The sequence below is a fragment of the Mus caroli genome, chromosome 8 (genome assembly GCF_900094665.2).
Source record: "Mus caroli chromosome 8, CAROLI_EIJ_v1.1, whole genome shotgun sequence".
Lineage (NCBI taxonomy): Eukaryota > Metazoa > Chordata > Mammalia > Rodentia > Muridae > Mus > Mus caroli.
The window spans coordinates 18,945,363-18,963,553 of NC_034577.1; the positions used below are offsets into that span (position 1 = coordinate 18,945,363).

An 18,191-nucleotide genomic window follows, 5' to 3' on the forward strand; every position below is an offset into this window, starting at 1 on the left:
CAGAATCACGGCCATACATCCTGTGCCCTTCTGTGCAGAGTTCAATGAATGGCTTACTTACAGGTCTTGCCTATAGAAGCTATAAAATTTCAAAAATTTCCCCAAAATAACTATGAAATTACATGACTCTAATACTTCAAGAAAGGGAAATATTCTTAAACATTGGTACTAAAATCCATACCTTAATTTTAACTTCATTTTTATTCCAAACTATAGTTTATTTGTTGGTTTGTTTACGTAGTTAGATTTTTAAAGGTATAATTTTACTATGTATTCCAGACTGGCCTTTAACTCTCTATGGAGTCTTGGCTGACCTGACTGGAGAGCATCCTGACTCGGCCTCTCCATGCTGAGATTACAGCTGTAGCCCAGCAAGCATCTTGGCTGCTGCGTTAACGTAACTCTAATTACCGTTTTAGGTATTTTTAGGGATAGTGCTAATTGACACAAAGCACGATCATATTCGTATCGATCGTCATCTAACGTCGAAGCTTCTCTTTCTAAAATGCAGCTCCAGAGCCATTCACCTCTCCACTTCCTTTCAGTCCCAAACTGAGTTTCCCACCTCTGTATGCTTTACTCAGCCCAACGGGACACAGCAGGGTTTGCCCTTTTATGGTTGACTTATTTCCCTCAGTATGGTATCTTCAGTACTCACCCAGGTCTGCTGCGTGTCAGAATGCTAAGGCAGAATCACAGTTCATTTGTATGTACAAGTCTTTGATATTCATTGATCCATGGATGTGTGTACTGCCCTTATCTTTGGCTAATGTAAATGATAATAAGTGTGTGTGTGCATGTATGTATGTGTATGTATATGTGTGTATATGTGGGCATGTGTATATGTGTGTGCATGTGTGTATGTGTGTGTATGTGTGTGTATTGTGTATGTGTGTGTATTGTGTATGTGTGTATGTATATGTGTGTATATGTGTGCATGTGTATATGTGTGTGTATGTGTGTGTGAATATGTGTGTATGTGTGTATGTGTGTGTATTGTGTATGTGTGTGTGTGTATGTGTGCATGTGTGTGTGTATGTGTGTGTATGTGTGTATGTATATGTGTGTATATGTGTGCATGTGTATATGTGTGTGTATGTGTGTGTGAATATGTGTGTATGTGTGTATGTGTGTGTATTGTGTATGTGTGTGTATGTGTATGTGTGCATGTGTGTGTGTGTGCGTGTGTATATGTGTGTGTGTGTATATGTATGTGTATGTGCACTCATGAATACACTAACAAATGCTCAGCCTCTGCTCTCAGTTCTCAGGGTGCAAAACCAAAAGTTGGATTTCTGAGCCATATGGTCATTCTATAGCAAAGCTTTTAAATAACCGCCATGCTGTTCTGCACATTGTCTACCTAGAGTGGACAAGGAGTCTACTCTCTTGGTGTACTTGGTGACACCTACTTATCACTCCTGTTACTGTTTTATTGCAGCTACCCAAATGGCCACAAAGTCCACACACCGTTTATGGATTCTGTTGTAATATAGGAACAAGAGAAATTCCACTTAAGTCTTGTTCCTTATGTCACAGAAGGGCTGGCTGGCCCAAGTCAGGTAACTCATACAATGTCACACAGAATGGAGCTAGACCGTTGGAGCCAGCCCCCTTTATCCCCACCTGTCTAAGAGTCTCTTAGACACTCAATACAGAAATGGAGAATAAAACATGATAAATACCAGGATTTGTGATTCGTCTGGGGTAGTGATGAGATTTTGTGATGGAATCCTTGACTTGTATGAACTTTCTAATAAAATCAGATAGGCTTCATTCAGAAAGGCTGGTGAGCCTCAGTGAGCCTTGGTTTCCTTCTCATCAAAACAGAGATGACAATACTTGCCTGCCAGGAGTGTTGTAAAGGTTAAATGAAATTATACATCATCCTGTATAGTCCTGATATTATACCTAATCACTTTTTTAAAAAGTGATAGTCACCTAGTATTTGCCAATTTGACTTGTTTTTTGATGATAGAGCCTTCCTTGGTTTGGCTTTAGCTTATTTCTGGTAGTTTCTTTCCAGTTTAGGGAGGGATCTAGCAAAAGGTCAGAGGAACAACGGCAGCAGATGGACTTCCTGAACCGTTTTCCAAAGGGTTCCTCGCCCGCCTTCAGGCTGCAGTCTCCACCCTCCACACAGCATAGAGAAGCTCAAGGACAGACCCAGACATTGTAACTGGACCTTCCTGAGCACTCCCCGGGGCAGACTCCAAGTCTGACGCGGAAAATGTGCTGCGCTCATCACCGCAGCTGCCCAAGGTGGAGCCCATTGTCAAGGTTCTTCATGTAACAAAAAGAGGAAAGGGCCTATCAAGGCATTTCCTGCTCGCAGGAGCCGTGAGCTTCCATTAATTCTTTGTCCTGAGTCAGTCTGTCTCCCCTAGGCCAGCCACACAGCAGACCTGCAGTCCCCTAGAACAGAACAGGCAGTTAATTTTAAAACCTTTTCAGGAGGTTAACAAGGGAACAAGTTCAGAGGTCAGGTGATACCACCTACACTTTCCATATGGAGACTGGCACAGAGATAGTACAGTTGTTCAGAAACCTGCTGAAACTTGCTAACTGCATTGATGCTGGCACAGATGTGTGAGGACAGGAGGGAAGTCTTTACCTGTTTTACCTAGGGCTTAGAGAAAAATGAACACTACTTCAGTCTATGCACGCATTAAGTCTATGCTCGTATTATGGAAGGATGATCTAGGCATAGAGGCAGAAGGTTGAGAACTGCGTTAGTTAGCCATGAGGTGAGTTAAAAATCCCCAAATGAATGATGGGAGTTTCACCAACTAATCTAATGTCTTTTCTCGGGGAAGGCCTGGATTCCCAGAGCTGTAGGGTGAGTTATTCAGAGTGTGCATGGTAAGGAGATAATCTCACAGAGACGGCTTGTGGTGAACAGAGGGTCCAGCGATGAGCCAGACAAGGAGGAAGAAGCCAAGTGATGTGTAGATGGCAGTGCTGTGGGTGAGCACCAAACGTTCATCTGAGACCAAAATTTAAAAATTATAAAAAATAAAAAGGTAGAAATCAAGACATCGTGGCCAAGTATCTGAAAGAGGTCACCATAAGTCATCCAGCTACCAGCTGACCACAGAGGCACCAGAGAGCCAGCAGACAGTGACACTGACCCAGATCAGAAGAAAGCACTCAGGCAAACACGGCGTTCGTACTAAGCACAGTAGTGTTCGCCTCCAGCTACTACATGTTGGATTGATCTGATACATGTGATGTCCGTATGTCTCAGGGGTCAGGAGGGAAGCTCTGCTGTGGAGAGTCCTTCAGAGCTTGCCAAGGTAGGGTGAATGCCCTCAGGTCTCTCCGTCTCCCTTTCCCTCCACTTTATTTCACCCTGCTTTTTAGTGGTTCAATTTCTCCCATTAATTAGCAAATCAGGAGTCACTGTTTATATGACAGATGGTGTGTTGCGTTAGCGTGATTGTCTTCCCAAGTCAAGCTGCCGTCCCCAGAATCTTGAGATCCTGCTCTTTCTTAGCTTAGCTGCAGGGCTCTCTATCGGATACAGCTCAGGCTGGCCCAAGCAGCCACTGCACCTCCTTTGCCCTGTGTTTTCACAGATCTCTCTGAAAGCAACAGTGAAAATTCAAATTAAAACTCAATCCTTTTACATCTGTTTCAAATAACAAGAAACTAATGTAAAGAGATGGGTGAGAGGAAGCAGATTTGAAATCCATGGATATAGGCCCATTGATATCTTTCAGGAATAAAAAAAATTTACATTCTAGACTTAGATCTTCAAATGTGAAAGAAAAAGACACTTGTTCATGACTGTAAAAAGCTTTAAGCCAAAAAATCAGATATTCTAATTGCCATTTTGCCTATATAATGTTCGTCAATTAATTAACTGATTTATTTTAACCAAGTTATCTTTCTAAATGATTATTTAGGATAACACAGTATGATATATATGTATACATGTATATATACACACACATATATATGTATATATAATATGTATATGTTATATATGTGTATATGTGTATATATGTACATATATATATGTATATATAAGATATACTATAAAGAAATTACACAAATATTACATTTCCCCCAAAGTAAAATCAAAGCTTGGTTGGTAAAACATTAGCAAGACTTCCCTCTCCAGTTCCCACACTACTTAAACACAGATTATGGAGCTGCCTAAGCCATTCCATTGATTCTAAAATCCTTCCCCTATAAGGTAAGATATATAGAGTTACTTCTGTGGTCAGCACAACCTTTTCCTTGTTGAGAAACTTCCTTGCCTTCGTCATGCTCACCTGAATGAAACGCCCAGGCTGCAACAGGTTGTGATAGGACTCAAACTGGAAGAAGCCAGGACACAGTGTTCAGCTGTCTTAGATCTGTACCAAGACATACAGAGACTCTATCAAAAACAACAGAGCAGAATGTCAGCAAAGCTGCTTTCCAGATGTTCAGGGAACTTGTTCCCTTCCACGGAAGGATTTTAAGCTACCATGCTTAAGGAAAAGCAGGCAAGTACTTAGGAGTGGCAATAAATACACCCTGGCCGCATGCTGTCTCGTACACAGCTCTTTCAATACAAACCATGGCTCTCCCTAATGGGCCAAGGAGATAGATGCCAATGTACATTCAAAGAGTACTGTTGAAACTGCAAACAAATACTTGTGATGAGGTGATATCTGTTCATGTTAAAAGCAAAACAAGCACTTGTGGAGTGCTTATTTTATATTAAGTTCTATGCTAGAAGTGCTTGTAATGTTTAACCAAGAGCAGAGTTCACACACCCTTTCCGGCACTTAACCAAGAGCTTAACAGCCACATAGGTTATTAGTTCAGACTTACAGCAATCTAGAGAGACAGGTACAGAGGTGTTCTGAGTTGAATGGCATACCCTCAGTGAAAAATCCATGTGTTGAAATAGCTCACGATATGGCTGTACTTGGTGGTAGACCCTAAAAGAGGAAAATCAGTTAAAATAAGATCATTGGACTGACCTCTAGTCTAGTCTATCTGTGACTTACTCTAAGACGCAGAAGGAAGGGCATATGAAAGACTTGGGAGCCTGCTGTCTACATGGAGAGGAGCCACAGACACTAGCAGCCCTGACCTCACACACAGCCTCCAGAACCGGGAAGAAATAAATCTCTCCTGTTTAAGCTAATCAGTCAATGGTTGTATTAGTTATGGTTTGTGTCACTATAACCCAATCCCTGACAGAGCAGTTTAAGGGGGTGTGGTTTACCCTGACTCATGCTTTCAGACTGTACAGTCATACCTGTCCGGGCTCGCAGCAGAGGGAGAGCATTATAGTAGACTGGGAAACAGAGAGTATACCAGGCCCAGAGCCTATAACCGCCGAATGCCCACGGATGGTACCCTACTTCTCCCAGATATCTCCCAGCTCCTAAAAGTCACACAGACTTTCAACACCCTGCCACTCTTCAGGAATAAGCAACCCAAACATAAGTCATGGGCATTTCAGATTCAAACTACAAACATCGGTGATTCCAACACACTAAAAGATGATATTGTCATCACCATAAGTTGATAATGAAATGGGTTGAACAACGCATAAGTAACTTCCTCAAAATCCTATGAAACTAAATTAAAAGGCTGCCTGATCTTCATAAACCCTCTTGGCCTACTCAGTTTGTCTGTCTGCTATCCACCATACAGCACGTTCATGAAGAGAGGGCCAAGGTGAGAAAAGTCAGAGAGCAGCTTTGTCCCTTAGCAAGCATCCTGTTGTCTCTGGCTCTTTTTCCAGTGCTGACTTCAGCACTCCTGACTGGAGTCTCCCTGGTACTCTGCTGTCTTCCCTGTAGAGTCTCTGTGGATGAGGCGCATCAGGGGGTGAGCATTCCCAGAGCCACTGATGCACTAACTCGCTTAAGTAGCTGCTAGTACACATCATTAAGTGGTCCTTTGAAAAGGCTAACTTGTCTGAAGTAAGAAAGAAAGTTCCAGAATATCAGCAAGCGGGGGAATATATGAAGAGGGAAAAAAAAAAAAGACATTCCCTTTTTGTTTTGAAAAGCTCAGCAATTGCTGAGACTATGCACTTTGGGGAGTTTCAGTGATGATGTAATCACCGGGGACTGGTACAATCAGGTTAGAGTTCCCCGGCACAGAAAGTCAGGGTAATGGTATTATTTAGATTAGATATGATAAGAATGAGTCATTGCATGATAAGGGGCAAACCACACCTCGGGTCAGTCTTTGCAAACTGTTCCAAGGCCCACAACACACCTGGAGCTGTACAGATGAATAGAAATGTGCTGTGTCTTTACAGTGAGTTTAGTTTAATCTAAATCTGATCGGTGATTCTCAAGCTGACTGAGCCGTACCAACACCCAAGGAACAATTGCCATGCCCAGGTAGCAGGGTCCATCCCCTGAAACTGGGTCATTAAACTCAGCCTGGATTTTAAAGTGTTCTCCAGACCCTTTGATAAGAGTAGGCTTGCAGAGACAAGCCTGGACCTCGTATTCCAGTGTCGTTGTAGAGGACTTCCCCCAGACTAACGGGGCTCTCCCAAACCTTTCCACGGTGAACGCTAGACATACAGAGGATGAGAAGAGAGTGTGGCCAGAAACAAACCCTTCTCCTGATAAGCATACGATAAGCATACGTGTATGCCAAATGTCAGACTAAATTCGAAGAGAATACAGTTTGGCAGAATGGAGGGGAGATTCATCAATGCCGATTGTAATCCTTACGATCAGTGCAAGGCTTCCCTCCAAACTTGAGTCATATGTTTTCAATAAGTGACAGAATTACTATGCTAAGGAAAGTCTCAAAGCCATGAGACAGATCCTTCCCTTGGCCTTACATTATGAAGGGACAGGAGGCTCAGAGTAACCCAAGTAACATCTTGGTAAAACATGTTTTCCCCAGCTGCTCAAGGTGCTTGGTGAATATCTTATCTCGGACTTTATGATTGGAGCATTTGGAATCAGGGAGGCACTCAGATGGTAACAGCTCTACCTACAGTGGAGATGGGCTCAGAGACTCTGCCCTCTCTCAGTCGTGGAAATGAGTGAAAATGTTAGCAGCCAGTGTGTGCAGAGGCACCAGCCACCCAGAACTGACAGACTCTGAAAGCACAGGAGACCTACACAAGGCCCCTGTCCTCACCTTGTGTCTCTGGCATGCATTGCTAATGATCAAAACCTTTCGCTGGGGTTTTGTTGTGCTTAAGAGAAATTCCTGCTTTTGGTGGAATGCCAGTGAGGGAGGCCAGGCAGGTACAGTTCACCATTGCCCTTGGGGATAAAACTGCCCTGTGAGAATAAAACCGGGGCAGAAGTCATCCAGTCACAGACAACAGGAAGGAATTTGCCCAAAGAGGAGTTGGGAATTCTTCCTCCCCTGAATTCCTGTCTCAGCCTGGTGGTATTTGTGTACTGCTGCTGTCCATAGGTGAAGAAACAAAGGCCAGAGAGTGGGTGCGGGGTGTGAGGTGCTCTGGGCCCCACAGCCCTGTCTGCAGTGTTTGGTGTAGCGTGCAGTGGGAAAGTTACTACAGGAACAACCTGCTTTGTCTAAACTCTGCAAAACCTTAAGGGGACCTGATGTTTATTGCCAAAATTCTGTAAGGTAATTTTGCCAGCAGGTTTCTGAACTGTATCTACGGACTATGTGTGTTCACACTGAGATATAATTGCTTTAGTGGGCCTGTGACAGACCCTCCACATGTCTAGAAACAGGCGTAGTACTAGCAAAGTAGTCAGACTAGTGCACTGCACGATCTAAGCACAATCACCGAGCTTAAGGTTTTCACGGGGCAGTGTGGAAGACTGCCATTTTCCCATCTTACCACATAGCCTTTTCTTCTTCTGGGTCACGAGTAGCTAGCTGCCATGTAGCAGCTCTCTGTCACTAAGTAAAGGCCCCTGAATGCCTTTTCCCTCTGCAGCACAATGGAAAGGCCATGGGCTTCCGGAGGCATCTGAGTGAGCTGTGAGTTCAGCTGCTCTCACACATCATTTTTCAAGGCCAGATGTGCACTACCAGGTGGTAAGTGTTGCTGGTGTATGTAAAGTCCCCAGTGCTTCTCTGTTGCTTTCAGGACAAATCAATCCTGCTAGTCCCTAAAGGCTCAGCGATCTTCTAATTGTCACTCTTTATTGTTTAGCCCCACCCCCACCCCAGGTCACAATCGATGGGAGACTCAAACACGAGTCACTCACTCCTGCCTTTGTGAACAATATTCCCATGGGCCAGCAAAAAGGGTTTCCCTTTTGTCTGTTACTCTTTCATGGAATCTTGAAGCATGTCCCAGGTTGGGACTACATGCTAATCCTCAGCACATACACAGATACAAACAGACACACATGTTCTCATAGATATAGGCTGGACACACTAACATACACTCATGCACACACACACATGTACATCCACTCACTCATATTCATATGACACAAGAACATGCATGAATACATAACCTCACATAGACATGTATACACAGACACATTCACACACTCATGAGTGCTTACCCAGATACACATATACATACACCAGAATACAGATTTGCACATGAGAACATACACAAATACATATTCTCATATATCCACATGGACATATGCATACACAGATATGCCTATATGTATATACCCATATATATACACATCAATTGCACAAATACAGATGACGCACATGTGACCACTTTCTCATACAGTGTGTGTGTCTATGCACCTCCTACATTTTTGCTGGGGGAGTGAATAAGATACAAATTCAGCACCTCTCCCCATGAGCTCCCCATGCAGGACTGGTCATTTCATACCCAGGCCATGCTGGGAATGTCTGTATAAGCAGAAAGGCACCTGGTGTGCTCTGCAAGGACCAAGAGGCCCCAGGCAGTGGCTTCTCTTTTAAGTTAGCAGATCGGACTTTTCAGAGAAATGTCAATGACATTCAAATCACCCGTGACAGTGGAAGAATGTGTAGCTAGACCCACAACCCAGACCTTTCTCAATAAATCCCGTATGCTACAGAATCCTCTTGCTGCGAGCAGGTAGCAAGCGGGGTGAATGGAACAGCAAGCCTGTGCTTTCTCTCAGGCCCCAAGAGAAAACCAGACCCCAGCCCCTAAGTGCCCAGAGGAGACATGAGGAGGGGCCTTGGCTCCAAGCTGTGAATGTGAATGTGGCCTTAGATGCACAGTGCCACCAAAATGCTTAACTAGGACATGTCCACGTGGTAAGCAGATGGACAGGTGAGACAATGACTGACAGAAGCCATACTCTGCTATCTTTTCAGTTGATTAGTGAACTGCAGAGGAGGAGGAGAGCTTGGTCTCTCCTGGTAACACAATCAAAGCTGCTATCCAAAGGCACGAAGGCCATTCTTCCTAAGTTGTATGTCATCCGCAAGATTCCCCAGTTGTTGAAGTTTATAGCCCTATTGCATGGGGATACATCAGTCCAGACACACATTCTCTTATCTCTTCCATCACAATACGTTTAGAGAATTAGCTGGCCCTCGGTACTATACGTCAGCAAAAGTTAGCGATGATGGTGATCCCCGTGAGGTGATCGGATTAATGAGCTACTAAACCCTTCATGCTTTTATGATCTCTTATTACACTAAGTTCTTACAGTTCATATGGCCCTCCTTGTGTCAGAAAGGGAACTCAGAACTGAAACAGTCCTCCTTTACGTCGTTTAAATTTTGTTTTCGATTTTGTATATATATATGTCTCTGTGTGGGGGTTGTACAAGTGGGTCCAGATGCCTGCTGAGGCGAGAGAGGTATCAGATCCCAAGAATTATAGGTAGTTTCGAGTCACACAAGTATGTATTCTTGGAACCAAAGTCAGTCCTCTGTTAAAAACAGCACATGCTCTTAACTGCTGAGCCATCTCTCTGACCCCATGGCTCTGCTTTCCTGATAATGCCTATTTTTATCTGACACTACTAGTGTTTATTATGCAGTTAAAAAATCATCCTGTACAATCACACTGATTCCGCTCCATTCTTCCCAAAAGAGGGGAGAAAGCTTGTAACAAGCTATTGGAGGAATTTTCGTTTTTTCTCCTCCACGCATTGGTGAAGACAGATGACACTACACTCTACAGATAATAACAGCATCAGAATAGAGAGTTCTGAGAACATACGGGGAATTAAACCTAAGTTCAGCATTTGAACTGTGCTTCCTTCATTGGGATGCATAAAGGAAGAGATGGACTAATTGATCGAGTTTAGACATGATCGTACCCAGTGACAGTTGCTGGCCTCGAGTTCACAATCCTCTGCCTGTTTCTCCTGAGTGATAGGGTCTCAGGCACAGGCAGCCAGACCCAGCTCTGTCTTTGAATGCAGTGCAACTTAAAGATTTCCCATGATGGTTCCCATAAGGACTAGGACACTTATTCTGAGCACACACACACACACACACACACACACACACACACAGCTCAGTGTGCATCAGATTGAAAGCCAGGAGACTGAAACAGAGGACTTTTCCACAGTCCCTACTTTCATGAGCATATTCTGGCCAAGTGACTATCCCCTCTGAAGGCTGCCTCTGTGGTTCTTAACTTCTTTTGGTACCATCTGAAAATCTGATGAAGAGTATCAATAATCCCCCTAGATAATGCACATAGGCATTTTTCACACAAACACACAATACACATATCACAACACTCACACACACACACACACCACACACACATACTTACACACATACATATGCACACACTCACATATACATTACACGTACACACAGTCCCAAACACAACACATACATACATACATACATACATACATACATACATACTTATCACATACATTTGCACACATATTCACACACACATCACACACATTCACAAACACATCACAACATTCACACACATACATATCACAACACTCACACACATATACTCACACACATATGCACACATTCATATACACATCACACACACAAGCACATCACAACATTCACACACACTTCACACACACTCACACATGGATGCACACATACTTGCATACACATCACACACACACACACACACACACACACACACTTCTAGAATAATTCTCCCTCCCCCTCTTTTTTTATTTCCAGGGCCTGAAACTCAGGGTCTTATATATATGGTCAGTGATCTAATGCTGACCTACAAGCCTAGATAAGGGTCCCATGGATCAATGTGTAATGACCTTCAACAACTCAATAATTAATAACAGAGTACAGATGTTTAACTATGTTCTTTTCTTTTTATAAATTTTGTATTTAAAATTCTGGCTTATTGGGATGTAAGGTATATAACTTCATTAATTTGAAAAATAAAATTAAAATCTGCCTTAACCCTCCTGAAAGGTTCCATATAGCTCATTTGTTTTGATATAGCATATTCAGCATTTAAAAGAGAAAACTTGGAGCTGGGCATGGTGGCACATGCCTTTAATCCCAGCACTTGGGAGGCAGAGGCAGGCAGATTTCTGAGTTCGAGGCCAGCCTGGTTTACAAAATGAGTTCCAGGACAGCCAGGGCTACACAGAGAAACCCTGTCAAACAAAACAAAACAAAAAATAAATCCAAACAAACAAACAAACAAAAAAACAACAACAAAAAAAGAAAAACTTAAAAGAGAAAACTTGGTAGCTTTGCTGAATTTCTGGAAACTTTTTTTGCCTTTCTATTAAGAAAGCACAGTGGGCATTGGCTTATGCCTTTTTAGAAATGCTTTATTATAAATTATACTGCAATAAGGAAAGAGATATTAATATTATAATAACCCACAGAAACTTCATCATAATTCACTCTAACTTCAAAACATACCGTTTAGGAAGAAATAAATGGGTACGTATCTGCTGTAGTGACAGAGGAGAAATTTCACAAAAATGAAGATAGATTATGGATATATAAAAGTGATATTGCCAAATTACTCTGTGGGAAACTCATCTATGCCATGAAGTTAAAATGGGGGTGGGGAGAAGGCTCTGTAGACACTTGGCGCAGTAATTTGTTTTGGAAAAGTTTGGCAATCAGCATAAAGCTATTCTGGAAGATTTAGAGTCAACCCCTAGAAAAGTTTACAATGATCAAAATTTACCATCCTATATTTTTCCCTTGGGGACCAATCACCACATAGCAAAGTGAAGCTAAGTTGATAATAATTTATTAGGGCTATGTATCACTTACAATGCATAATAAATAATTAAAAAAAAACCACGGCATCCTTCTAAAATCTCCCATATTCATTTCATAATGCTCACTACAGTGTCTGGAGGACATTTAATTCAATTATATTTTAGCATTAGTCAGAGAGTTTTAAAAAGCACATTAGAAAGCTGTTCACAGTCCTTCAGATTTATGAAGGGCCCCATTATTTCAGCTTTGTGCAAACCATTTTGAAATGTGTACAAATCCCGTAGAAACATAGCCCATGTTGTGGGTTTTTACTGGGCTGGGCAAGGCATCCAGTTCTTTGACTTTAACACCAGGGGGTGCACTGTCTTAGGCATTGTATTCAATGCAAGCAGACAATTACTGATCTCTAAAAATCTTGACCAATAAACAGCACGGAGATTTAGCCACATTTTTAAACATTCAGATTTAAAACACACACACACACAAAACTTCAGTAAACCACTTATGCTTCATATTCCTTCTCTTCCCTCCCTCTCCCTCCCCACTTCAATATTTAAAAAAAAAAAGAAAGAAGAAAGAAAAGAAAAGAAAATAGAAAACAAAATAATAAACCGAACAACAAGAACAAAAACCAAGTTAGGTTTGAGTTTAGTCTTAGGGCCTTGCCAAGGGCCCTGGGTGCGTGCACTCAGTCCCCACAAACACAGTGTTCTGGTCAGTGCCTCCATCCTCTCAGGCTATGTCCTTTCCTGCTGTGAGAGTTCTCAACGCCTGCTGAAGGCACTTGGCTCCCAGTGGGACAGCTCAGGGCTGCAATGAGTTGCAAGTCTGTGTAGCTGGTGAGTTATGTTTGTCCCTTTCCATCCTCGGGGTCCTGTCGGAGGAAGCTCTCAAGCCTTTTCGCGGGACACTGCCCGTGCCAGAGCTGGCAGGCTCACTGGGTCTTTAAAGGTCCATCGGTGGATACGCTCTTACCCAGCCTGCTATGCTCAGTGTACCTTGATGGAATATTTCCGCAGTTTGAGAAACTGAAGAAGCTTGTCTTTTGTCCTCTTCTTCAGGGCCATGAGGGCTCGAGTTTTCTCCTCCAAATCTTGGTCGATGGCAAAAATGATCTTGGCCCGCTCCTCTGCCTTCTTGTCTCCGGAGTTCCTGAAGAGCCTCTGCAGGGACTCCTGGTCTATGTTCTCAAAGATGTTGCCCACAGCTTTCTTGCGAGCAGCTGTGTCGAAGTGGTAGCCGTGGATGGACGGGCTTACTCGAAGAGACGAGGACATGCTGGTGGCTTGGTGGTTTGGCTTGGCTTTCATCGATGTGGGTCTTCCACTGCTCAGCTTGGGCACTTCCAGGGGAGTCTGTTGTAAAAATCGTCCCAGGACGGCTATTTAAAGTGTGAACAAAGCTCGGGACTCAAATTACACTGGTGACGTCACATTGATCCCAGGGAGGAAAAAACCACAGAACATTAACAGTTGCCTTGCCAAAGATCTGGCTCCGGATGCTAGAATGCATTTCAAAGCTTGTTTAGAGATAGCTGGCTACAGGCTTGCCTCTTTACATCTCAGACGGCATTGTGCCTTACAAACTGGCTCTTCCTTCCAGAAGCTGAAATCAGGAGAGAGAGAGAGAGAGAAAAGGCTCCAAACCTTTGCCTAGATTGAAACAAGGAGTTCTGCCAAGCTCAACAGAGTTTCAATTAGTACAAAAGTTTTAAAGTGTGGGCCAGACCCTGGCAGCCTAGGTCTGTGTGCCTTTTGCCTGTCCCTATCAGGGTGAGGGTGAGGAAGTCAGAAGAAAAAAAAATGTTTGGGAGGACAGGACATCTGACTCTAGAGCTAAAGTTTGCTGACAGAATACTGACATGGCTCAGCCCTAAAGCACAAATCTCAAACTGTACCTGAGTGCTGTGTGTAATTTCTGCTGGGAACTACAATTTAAACAGTAATAGCGGCAGATGGTAGCTCCCCATCTTGTGTAGGTATTGCCAGCAACGACTATTCAAAAGCAAGGAGCAAAGGTTAATGGAGGTGCTGTGGGTACTTAATGCCCACAAGGAATGAGCTGACATTTTGTTTTGAGGGCTGCTTTGGAGCCACTCAGCATTATCAGAATGATGCTATTTTCATTACACGTTTTTAATCTATTACTTTTGCTATCCACAAGACTCAGATACGTACAGCTGTTCTATGCTAAATGTTACCTTCATCTGACCGAAAGATTCCTCTTTGTGAATCAAATCTCTACTGTCCTTTCTGGTCCTCCAAGAAACTAGAATGGACTTTTTATGTTATTTCACTTATAGGTAAGAAAATCACACACCTATAACCCCATCTGTCTTAGAAGGCTGAGGCAGACTGGCAAGCTGCAGGACAGACTGAACTACACAGGAATGCCCTGTCTCAGAATTAAATTAAATGAATAAAATAGAAATAAAATCATTTATTTTACCTTAATAAAGTTTATGTCTCACTAGGAGAAAGGCGAGAGACATTTTTGCATTTTTCAAAACCTTTTGTTTTGAAGGCTACTTTGGAATCACTCAGCGTAATCAGAATGAAGCTATCTTCAACTTTTAATTTATTACTTGAAGATATGACTATTATATGAAATTACAATGTCTTCCTATTACCTGAAAGAAATATTCACTGTGGATAAATATGCACCAGAGTTGATCAAGCACATAAGGGGCAGGGGACTTCTACAAAATCCCAGGAGATGTCCAAGCCAGAGGGCCCCAGCTCAACTGTCACCCTCATCACTGACGACTGTAGTGGCAGTCACCCAGGAGATACAGATACCTCGGGGGAGGAACAGGTTAGTTGGGAGACCTTCAATATGAGCTGGTAAAATCCTAGCTGTTCTAGCAATGGGGGGTCTAGTGCACTTGTGAGCATCTGTGGTGTTGGCTGAGATCATCTTCTTCCAATGTCTATTTCCTACCCTTTGCGGGCAGGGATGCTTTCTGAAGATTCACCTCCTCCCAAGCCGAGCCCGCTCAACTCTGTCCTCTCACCAGAGCTGAGACCGCTTATCCTGCATTCTCTATCCTGGGCAACACTCTCCCATACCATTTCTCTACCCAGCACCCAGGGCATTGTTCTTGGGGCCACCCCAATAACTTTTTGAATATAAAAAAAAAAATTTAAAGAATGACTTGTTTTATGCATATGAATACACTGTAGCTGTCTTCAGACACACCAGAAGAGGGCATTGGATCCCATTATAGATGGTTTATAGATGGTTGTGAGCCACCATGTGGTTGCTGGGAATTGAACTCAGGACCTCTGGAAGAGCAGTCAGTGCTCTTAACCACTGAGCCATCTCTCCAGCCCCATTTGTTTTTATTTTATGGGCATTTTTGTTTACCAATTTTGCCTGCTTGTGCGTCTTTGTGATGGTATTAGATCCCCTAGAACAGGAGGTATAGACAGTGATGAGCTGCCACGTGGATGCTGGGAATTGAACTCAGGTCCTCCAGAAGAGCAGGCAGTGGTCTTAACCACTGAGCCATGCCTCCAGCCCCTGGATTCGTTGATAATTTTGTTCATGGATATAACGTAGTTTGGTGGTTTTCACTCTCCTGTTCCCTCTTACACCCATGTCCCACTCTCGCTGAATTCTTTATTCATCCCACTAAGTCCCTCTCTTAACCACGTCTTGTATTTTACTTCTTCATGTTTTACTTTTATTTTATAATGACTCACTGAGTTTATTTAGTGTCACATGCATGAATATGAACAGGGTTTTGTTGTTTTGTTTGTTTGTTTGTTGTTTGTTTTACCAGAGCACAGACAATTTACCAGTTACTCCCACCACTGAAGAATATTACTCTCTCTCCCCAGCATCTCATTACTGGCACTTGCTTCCCAGAGAAAGGCTGGGGCTTCATGATCCTCACCTCTCTCCATATGGGATGTTAACTGGCTTCATCTTCTGCAGGTGACCACAGCTATTGAGAGTTAGTGAATCCAATCATCAAGCCATGCCCAGAAGACAGCATTTGACAATACTCGTCCCCATTGTCTGGCTCCTGTGTCTTTCCCTCCTCCTCATCTGTGATGCTCCTTGAGCCTTTTGAGACTGAAACACATTCCCCACTTGGAGAGGAGCATGCACCCGTCCTTATTCCCTGTGCCTTGCCCAGTCTTGACGCTCTCCAAACAGAAGCTTCTCTGATCTGAGCGTATTCTCTGATTCTAGCAGCAATAACCTATGAGCATAAAAATAAATGCTTAGAAGGCAGTTTGACACCGTATCCATTTAGCAAAGGAGTATAGGTTTCTACCTAGAGCCTATAACATCCACAGTCATTGGCTTTTGACCATGTTTACACACCACGCATGAATCCCACCCTGGGATAGTGCCTCGGATCCAGTAAGAAGGTGATTGGATCACACCCATCACAGTCATGCATAGTAACAGGATTGTTCTGAATGTGAGCTACTGTGGTACCTGATGGCTTGTGCTCCATCATGGTCACCCACTGAGAGTATACAGATGTGAGTTGAGAATCGTGAGGTGTAGAGATTCATCCTATCGTAGGAGGGGGTCCACGGAATGACAAGTCTTTTATAAGACAGAGGCAGAAGGTTAGAAGTTAAAGACACCAAGCTTCGGCCTCTCAAAATGGCAGGAAGAGTCACAAACCAAGGAATACAGGTTTTTCCAGTTCTCTGGTTCCCTCTCAGGCCACCCAGAAGGACTTCAGGCACTCCCTGAAGGTTGAGTTGAGGCCTCAGCCTTCCTAACATGCATGGCAACAACTTTGTATTCTTTTATGCCAAGAAATCTGCGGTGATCTGTTATTGTAACAGACAGAATGGAATACACTTTTCAAGCCATTTAGCTATGGAGACATGAACTCGGGATTCCTTGATTCTGAAGCCAGAGTATTTTTGAGCTCTGTCTTTGTGAATTGTTTTATTTTTTTTTTTAAATATCTAACAGTGAGCACCACCCGTGAAGGGCTGCCTAAAAGCATTCACACAGATTTGAAACATGAAGGAATTTCAAAAATGGTGTAGGTGACAAGCCTGTCCACAGGAAAACAACGTCAATTTCTGTTGCCCAGAAATATGACTCAAAGCCGGTTGATGGCCCTTGCCAAGGGAAACTCCACGCTGTTGGGAAGTCCTCTGCACCTGCCCCTGCCTCCGCCCCTCCTTGCATAACTATTCTCAGCTACTGAGGTGGAAGACAGGATTGAAAACTGTTCAAGGGGACTCCTGGGTTGCACCTGGACACCTGACAGTTTTTAATCCCTGCAATAAAGACAAGAGCAGATGAGGGTGGCTTAAAGGAAATGTCTTCGTGGCCTGTGTAGTTCCTTCTGGACGTTAATTTTCCAGTATTTGCTCATTATGCGAAGAGATTAAATATTTGCACAACAAACTTGCAAGATTAGTTTTGCGCTCAAAATGAAGGGATTTAGAAAACATGGGGAAAGAAGCATTTACCAAGTAGACATACCAGTTTTGTTCATACCTGTTTTGTCCATGTAGGACATCCCTCCTAAAAGCCTGGGGATAGGTGTCACCAGCCCTTGACTGCTCCATTGGAAAGCAACGGACTCAGAGACACTGAACCAGTGGTGAGACCCCAAGTTGTTTATAGACACTATTTTTATCTCCAACCTCCCTTCTGAAAACATTTTCTGACCCTTCACCCGGATTACTTACCTCTCCTGTAGGGAAAACCACAGCAAGCCTGTGGTGGAGCTCAGGAGTAAAGTGCTTACTTAAAGGTTCAAACCATTGAAATCTGAGCTTTAAGCTTCAGCCGCATAGCCACACCACATGCATTCTGGCCTTGACAATAAGGACGCGGTGTTGCTTTGGTATAAAGCATTTTGACATACAAATAGGATTTCACATTTACACATGAAAGCATGGAATGTTCCAGAAGTTGAAGAAGAACGTTCCCAGCATCTTGGTCCCCTTTGAGGAAGCCACCGTGGGCCGTCACTTCTTCTCAGCCAGCTCTGCATTTTGCCTGACATTGCTCAACTTCTTGACTATGTGTCCCCATTCCTGTGTCTCCTACAGTTTGACATTTCTATCTGACTCTCTTGCACTCCCCCTTCCAGGAGTTCAGTCAGTAGTTTATAGATTCAT

The 18,191-nt window shown here is 43.2% G+C and overlaps 1 protein-coding gene across 1 annotated transcript; it reads right to left on the reverse strand.

Moving 5' to 3' along the window:
• Nucleotides 1–12,090: 12,090 nt before the first annotated feature.
• Nucleotides 12,091–16,276, reverse strand: Tcim (transcriptional and immune response regulator). The gene is made up of 2 exons (XM_021170771.2): nt 15,977–16,276; nt 12,091–13,683 (listed from the first exon to the last, which is right to left on the reverse strand). The coding sequence occupies exon 2, from the start codon at nt 13,386–13,388 to the stop codon at nt 13,068–13,070; it is 321 nt and encodes a 106-aa protein (XP_021026430.1). The 5' UTR covers nt 13,389–13,683; nt 15,977–16,276; the 3' UTR covers nt 12,091–13,067.
• Between the last annotated feature and the right edge of the window lie 1,915 nt (nt 16,277–18,191).